At 35.2% G+C, this 8,452-nt stretch overlaps 1 protein-coding gene across 1 annotated transcript; it reads right to left on the reverse strand.

Moving 5' to 3' along the window:
- Positions 1 to 721: 721 nt before the first annotated feature.
- Positions 722 to 8,066, reverse strand: LOC124641694 (facilitated trehalose transporter Tret1-like). The gene is made up of 8 exons (XM_047179863.1): positions 8,024 to 8,066; positions 6,295 to 6,450; positions 5,359 to 5,557; positions 4,710 to 4,900; positions 2,568 to 2,826; positions 2,158 to 2,287; positions 1,788 to 1,899; positions 722 to 990 (listed from the first exon to the last, which is right to left on the reverse strand). The coding sequence occupies exons 1-8, from the start codon at positions 8,064 to 8,066 to the stop codon at positions 722 to 724; spliced, it is 1,359 nt and encodes a 452-aa protein (XP_047035819.1).
- Between the last annotated feature and the right edge of the window lie 386 nt (positions 8,067 to 8,452).

Raw genomic sequence — 8,452 nt, forward strand, 5'->3', positions numbered from 1 at the left:
AACTTAGAAAAGTTGCATTGGTTCTTGCCTGACCTGGAACCGCACCCACACCCACATACTCGAGAAGTTGGTTCTTTACCCACTAGGCCACCACGACTTTATACATTTACTAACTCACATAATATAACTGTTTAAAATACAATGGAAACTAATGAAATATGAACACATCAAGTTTTAATGTCTTGAGTAAACTTTCATAGTTTCATATATGTTAAGTAAAGAAATACTACGAATACTAATAACTGCAGAATGTATGACTATTTAAATACAAAACTTCTTCAACTTTGCTTGACTAAACAAAGACTATATTTAACATAAACTAATGATAAATAACTGTGTTTTAATAGCCTAAGAAAGAGAATGAATGTGCTTACTAACAACATTTTTTCAAACAAAGTACTTTGGACATTGCACTCATGTAGGTCCTAATGTTGTAAAGGCGAAATCATGCACTTATGTAAAATATATAAAATATTTCTTAATGCTATAGGTGTTGAACGGATCGATATGAAATTCGTCCATAGATTAGATATGGGCAAGTCTCCCTGGAACAAACCATTGATAGTTTCTTGCCCGTTCTTCTCCATAAGAAGCTACTTTTGGAATGGGCAACTAGAATGAAACTTATTCACAAGTTCTTGTAAAGGCCTATTTGAAAAAAAAAAGATTTAACTTTTTCCATAGACTGTAAAGCTTCACAAAAAAAACAACTTACAAACTATCACCCACTCAAAATCTGCTGAATCTCACTCAAAGTCCTCCCCTTAGTCTCAGGAACAAACTTGTAAGTGAACAAGCAAGCCAGGACACAGGAGAGAGAGAATACGAGGAACGTGACGTCACCGCCGATGCTGGTCAGCATGGTGTTGAAGCTGGTGGCGATGAGGAAGCCGATGAGCCAAGCCGTGGTCATGGAGATGGCTGAGCCAGGACTTCTAGCGTTGCCTTTGAACATCTCGCCGACGAGGGCGAAGGGCATTGTGCCGAAACCTGGAAAGGGAGAGATAGTTCGAGTATAGTAACTACCAATGCTTGAAATCTGAGCCTGGGGCGTAGGCTTTAAAGTTTAAAGTATAATCAAATTAAGGCTTCATTGGCTAGCCAAGCCTTTAAGGATTACTGTGACTGTAATAATTTTTCTGGCATCACTTTGCTATAAGTATATGTTTTTAAGTAGCAGCTGTATAATTTCTTCTATATTCATGTGTTATAATAATCTTCCATAATCAAGGCATGGGCCTGTAAAATATTTAATATAAAAGTCGTGGTGGCCTAGTGGGCAAAGAACCAACCTCTCGAGTATGAGGGCGCGGGTTCGATCCCAGGCCAGGCAAGTACCAATGCAACTTTTCTAAGTTTGTATGTACTTTCTAAGTATATCTTAGACACCAATGACTGTGTTTCGGATGGCACGTTAAACTGTAGGTCCCGGCTGTCATTGAACATCCTTGGCAGTCGTTACGGGTAGTCAGAAGCCAGTAAGTCTGACACCAGTCTAACCAAGGGGTATCGGGTTGCCTGGGTAACTGGGTTGAGGAGGTCAGATAGGCAGTCGCTTCTTGTAAAGCACTGGTACTCAGCTGAATCCGGTTAGACTGGAAGCCAACCCCAACACAGTTTGGGAAAAAGGTTCGGAGGATGAGGGCCTGTAAAATATTTTCAATCAATGTAGGGTGAAAAGAAAGAAAAATGCTATAATCTGCCATCACGTTTTTCTGGTTGATTTTTAATATGAATGTAATATAACATGTATTCAATAAATAAATAATTTATGAAATATCTCTTACCGCTTTCATATGAGAAGAAGTACATAATTAGAGCCATGAGTGGCAGCCATCTGATGTCAGAAATGATGGAACTCTGTATCCGATCCAAATAGAAATATGTACCGAGGATAAACTGAAAATAAATAAAATAATGCTTAGCGAAAGTAATAATTTATCTATTACGCCGTCACTAAAACGGCTTAACCGATTGAGGCGGAATTTGGCATCGATCAATGATACTCTTGAGGAGGAGGTAAGCGTTTTTATTGGGGTGCTTTAATTTAAACGGAAAATTCTGTTTACAGAAATTTTGTGATCAATGCCCACTGCATTAGTGCCATACCTAAACTCCTTACATAAGTTATACAGTAGATTAGATATTCTTACTTACCAAGCTGACAGCACAAAAGGCAGTTGAAGTCAGGAGCAAGATTCTTCTTCCAGCTCTCTCCACCAACGTTGGAGCTATCAAACTAGACAACAGACGCGTTGCACCTACCAGGATTGTGGCTAGATCTGGCCTGGAAGAAAATATAATTTTAGAAGAAGTATGTAACAAGAAGCAGCCCATGAGTCAAACTGAGCCACATTTGGGCTTCTGAAAGAAGACACACTACTAGTTCTGATGAAAAACTGAACGTCTATGAGAACAATAGTTTTTCTACAACAAAGTTGAGTTTTTCCTCAATACAGTTTACATTTCCGTTAAAGGATTACTTATACGCATTGGTGCGATATTTTGACTAGCACCTAGTCGGCTCTTTTCTTAAAAAAACCCTTTTAGCACACAACGAAACTTACCGTATCGAAGACCCAGCCAACTGAAATATAGTAGTAACAAAAAACAGCACAGCTGCCACGCCGCTCATCTGCTGAAGAGTTAGCAGACTAAACGTGATGATCAGGGACCTTCTATTGGACTTCACAGTAAATATCTTGACCCATGACTTCCAACTGTGGCCATCATTAGGCTCTAGGTCTTGAACTGACTCGAAGACGTTTTCTAAATCGTCCAGTCGGCCGAGAAGTCGGAGTGTTGATTTGGTTTCTGTTTCTTTACCTGGAGAAATAAATAGGGGTATTTTTTTTTTTTGATACTGAAGTTAGATATGTAATGATAAAAACAGATATAAGGAAGCGTGCTAGGAAAGGCCTGTGTGTAAAAGTAAACCTTTAATTAAAGGCTTTGATGATGATTACTTAAGTTCACGACATAATTCATTTTTTTCTAGCTCAGGTTGTACTGGACAGACAGTTTCCCAAAAATGGTTTGTATACTTAACATGTATTCCAGGTACAGTCAGCAAAAATACGTAGTGACACTAAGAGTATGCAAATAAATAAGTACAATTTAGTAGAAGTCAATCATATCAATCTTATTTTTGTCAACGTTTTTAAGTCCAGTTGTTTAAAAGATCATAGAAGTAGATAAGTTCAGACAAACTGTTACACCTATGTTTATGGGTACATCCATCTCGTCAATACCTACTTTCCGGTGACTACACGGAACTCGAAAAACGTAGGACACTAAATCTTTTTCCTAGAAAAGTCTATAAATCATTGAGACAGGAAAATGTGGGCACAAACAGGAACTTAGCAGGCAAATACTTTTAGTTCCAGTTGAATGGATAAGAAATGTGTTATTTAGTCCCTTTTTACAAATAAAAGAAAGCCTCTGATATCTTATTTATTTATTCAATGAAACAAAGTGCCAAAATGTAAGTTATCCCTATTTCCTAGTGGTTAGTAGGTAGGTGTATGACAAAATATATCTACATATTTACTTATCGCGATTTGGTAATACTTGAATAATGTCAACAATTTAGATAAAAAAAGTTGAAAATGTGAAAGCATTTGTAAATAGGTAAGATTTGTGAAACAGTTTATTATGAATGTAAAATAACGTTAAGATATCAATGTGACATAATTATTTAAAGTACTCCACACTCGATTACTCTCATAGAAAAAGGAATAAAACAACCCTTTCAAAAATAAATGACACTAAAAATAATGAAAATGTTCGCTCCAAATGTAATATTTCACGGCGCTTACATTCATAACACATCTCTTCTACGCTTTTAATAAAAATGATGAAAATATGAGTTTTCTATGAATTATTTGGCATGCCTTTCTGTATTTGTGATATCAGTTCCAGGTTAGGCGAAACCTATGTAACGTTTCTAAGTTTATTTTGAACACCAATTACTAAGTCAAGGTGGGGAAAAATACCTGGACTTTAAAGTCCGAACTCAGTTCTAAAACTGAAAACATATAGGCAGCTACATTTCCAAATCAAAAGAAAAAACTCAGTAATTTACTGTAAAGCTTAGACTAATGTTAGCTGCACTAAATCTAGACACAAGAAAAAACCACATCAAAAACTTTAAAGTAAGTAATCCTCAAGAACTTAATCTTGAACTTAAGTATAAGTTTCTACTTTCTTTTACTTTTTGAAAAATGTGGATTACTCAGACCTAAAGTAATGGGTTAATAATCCCGATATTAAGTTACGTTGCACTTGGAAAGAATTAAGGATCTTTATAAGTTTTATTTTCTTTAGTTTCAGTTGCTGAAATGTAGTTACGATACTTTTGCTGTTACAGTCAAATAGGAGAAAACAGGCCGAAAATGCATGTTTGCATGAGAATTTTGTCATGTCTTTTCAAATATTGAGGCAGCAAAATACTCGTAAGTATGGAGTAGTCCAAATTATATCTTTTATTTTTCAAGTTGGATAGTACATTGATAATAAACTTATTTTAGGGAGAATGAGGTCGTCAATTTCTCAATTAAATAGATTTAATAGATGGCCATTGGTTGACCAAAATATACATATAAAAAGTACATACAAACTTAGAAAAGTTACATTGGTACTTGCCTGACCTGGAATCGAACTCATACTTGAGGGGTTGGTACTTTACCCACTAATATTGTACAACATACCTTTTAAAGCATAATACACAGGAGACTCCGGTACAAACAGAATTCCGATCACATGCACTATATTAATGACCAGAGCTATATATCCAGTGGCTTGATAAGACACGTATGGTCCGATACTGTAGGCTGCCAGGGTCCCAAATATGCCAACAATAGATGTGGATGTTAGGAGAATGCCTCGGATGTTTGTGGACCTGGGAAGAAAATGCAATAAACAGGTATATGATATTTTCAGTGTGTTCCGTCTAGGACTAATGCAATGGTGGAGTGGACCTGTATTGCTTTTTCATACGGCAGTTGTTATTAGCAGATGTCTTTGATTTAGCAAAGTCTGGAATCTTAAAGCAAGAGTGCTCAATTATTTATTTTTATTCCCCTTATTTCTACAGTTTTAGCTTTCTATATGCGAGCGTTTAACCCCTATCTCATCTAGTAGTAAACGGCGATGCATCCAGTCGAAAAAGGCGCTCTCTTGCCTAAAAGTAAACTATTCACTCTTTGCAAGATACTCCTAAAGTATATGTACTTATCAGGAAATTATGATTTATCAATTATAATTTTCGAGATACTCCTAAAGTATACTTATCAGGAAATTAAGGCTCAGTCATATTTTTTTTCTTCTTAGCTAGAAACTAGATTTTTTTACACTTACGCAATCTCCCCGACATACACCAAGTTACTGACTGTCACCATCCCCATCCCCAAGCCACTGATGATCCTAACAGCATACACCATGATGATGTTATGAGTGGTGATGATGAGGATGATGGCGAGAAGGTTCAATAGCCCACCTAGTAGGAGGCATGGTTTCCGACCTATTATGTTGGATAGGTAGCTGGGGATGTATGGACCTGGAAATTAGATATGGATTTTGGAGTAGAAAGTTGTAAGAAAGTCCAGTTTATCTTTACTGTTACTGTTACTGTTACAGCCTCTTTATCGCCCCACTGCTGGGCACAGGCTTCCTCTCACATGGAGAAGGACTGAGCATTAATCACCACGCTTGCTCAATGCGGGTTGGTGATTTCAGACTATAGTCCAGGTTTCCTCAAGATGTTTTCCTTCACCTTTTTATCAGCCATTGGTGTCCAAGATATACTTAGAAAGTACATACAAACTTAGAAAAGTTGCATTGGTACTTGCCTGACCTGGAATCGAACTCACACCCACATACTCGAGAGGTTGGTTCTTTTAACCACTAGGCCACCACGAACAGTTTATCTTTGTTAACCAGAATATGTTCGATTTATAACTTGATTTCGACTGTTTTAGTTACTTTTCTAGTAATGTACATCTATAAAAATGAGTTATTGTTAACCTTTATATGAATTGAACTAACATCCAAATTGGTGCATGTATTTTTGGAGATAGCTATGTATTACTACAATATTTATAAAACAAAGGAGTTTGTTTGCAGGCGCTAATCCCGAGAAGTAGGTACTGTTGAAATTTCGAAAAACAATTCCATTGATCGAGGGAAGCTTTTTATCCGTCTGCGCATATTAGTTTATGTAAAATAGCAAAAGACAGCAGTGAAACTTATGCCAACTCTTGTTTTTTAGTAAATTACAAATCACTTTAAACTTACCAACAATAGCGCCAATATATAACAGGGATCCTATACATGACACCTGGAAGTCAGTCACTAACTCAGGCAGGGGTGATTGATGAGGATCCTGTAACTTGGGGATGATGGGAGCTGACCAGCCCACGCTGTAGCCATCTATGAACTGGCCTATGTTTACTGTAACGATAAAAATGTATTAAGTTTGTAAAACTTTGAGAAACTTCGTAAAGTACAGAGAGGAATTTTTGTTTTGTTCATTTGTAAAGGCTTCGAAACTACTCAACCTATTTGAAAAAAATATTTCACTGTTGGAAAGCACCATAGGCTATATTTTATCCAGGTATGGAAAGTAGTCCCCAGGAAAGTCGAGTGAAACCACGGGGAACAGTCTGTTCTGATGTATAAACTGTAGTCCTGCCAAGTTTCATCAAAATCCATTCAGCCGTTTGCTCGTGAAGAAGTCTAACCAACATACCAATTCCCAAACTTTCGCCGTTAAAAGTACCTATAAACTATTAGGTATACCTATAAACTATATGCGCTAATAGGTATCATAAGAAATGAACACTTGAACACATGACAGACAGAATTACACTATCTTTCATAACACAAGAAGGGATTTATTTTCAGTCGCAAGTAAGTAAAATAAAATGAAATTTAATAACGTTGGAACTTAGACTTTATATTTAGCTGTTTAACAGATGTTGAAAGCGAGGCGACAGATTGTGACTACGTGTCTTAAAATTTCGATGTTATTTAGTCGAATAATATCCAATTTCAAAAACGCTTTTTGAAAAAACCTTTAAAATAAGCTTGTTTTCTTTGCTGTTCATAACATTATAAGCCAAGCATGTACATAATGCAAATTTTTGAGTATTACAAATTGTAAAATGACCTACCCCGTTTCCATTTACTTTTTTTTTACAATTTTAAGAGTCTATTTCTCAAAGATTAAAATCTACAGTACCTATAATCATTCATCAATTTGAATTATTTAACCTATAAGTTTGGCGTATATGTTTGTTTGTATAAATTTTAAATCTGTCTTTTAAATATTAGAGTTCTAATTTCTATAACAAAGCATTGGTAGAAAATGTTTTTTTTCACAATATCGAATTGAATATTAAAAACGTTTCAGCTTTATAAATGGCTGTATTGCAAACTTTATTTATCGATACATACAATAGTTTAAATATAAACCTAACCGTTATTTATTTAACAATAGCATTTATTTACATCAATTTTCGCTGTTCCGTAATAATTTAATTAATAGACTAAATTAATAGTTAATCTACATAATTTTTTTTGAAACGCGGCTTAGTAAATTATGCATGTAGGTAATCTGTTAATACAATAAATAAAACATACAGAGGTATTAGGTACCAATAATATAAACGTAAAGAATCGTTACTTTCTTTGATAAGTCAAAGTTTGTTATTTCAACAATTTGGCTACAACAGATATACCGGGTTGGGTTGCCCGGGTTACAGGGTTGAGGCGGTCAGATAGGGCAGTCGCTCCTTGTAAAGCACTGGTGCTCAACTACATCCGGTTAGACTGGAAGCCGACCCCAACATAGTTGGGAAAAAGGCTCGGAGAATGATGATGGCTACAACAGATGTACCTACAACAGTGAAATTGTCACATATCCACTTATTCCTAGTAGTCTGAATATAACGACCACACTAAAGCATAATATAATTTATTCCAGTAAGTGAGTTAATTGGAAAATAATAGAAAATGAACTTACCACAGGCCACTATTAAAATCTGTGTCTTCAAATACGAATCCATTATTTACTGTCACAAAATCTAAATACTGACAAATACACTAATTTCTTTTTCATGAGTTTTTATTTATTTTTTTATTGGAAAATGATACATCTGTTTTTAATGTAATTGGAAGATTAATCACTCTACGGAAGGATGTAAATGAAGTTATTCTGATGTCAGATACATTTATTTATTGCTACAGAAAATTATAACTACAACACACTTAACTTTAATTTTAAGACAAAGGGAATAAAAAATTATTATTTTTCGCTCAACTGTCCGTTTTTATTTAATTGTGCGTTATTAAAATTACAAATAAATACTACAGCAACACACAAAAGTTAAACGACCTACTAGACGAAAATGATATTCAATTAGCAAATAAACTTTAGTAAAATAATCTTTTA

This window comes from Helicoverpa zea, chromosome 23 (genome assembly GCF_022581195.2).
Source record: "Helicoverpa zea isolate HzStark_Cry1AcR chromosome 23, ilHelZeax1.1, whole genome shotgun sequence".
NCBI classification, from domain to species: domain Eukaryota; kingdom Metazoa; phylum Arthropoda; class Insecta; order Lepidoptera; family Noctuidae; genus Helicoverpa; species Helicoverpa zea.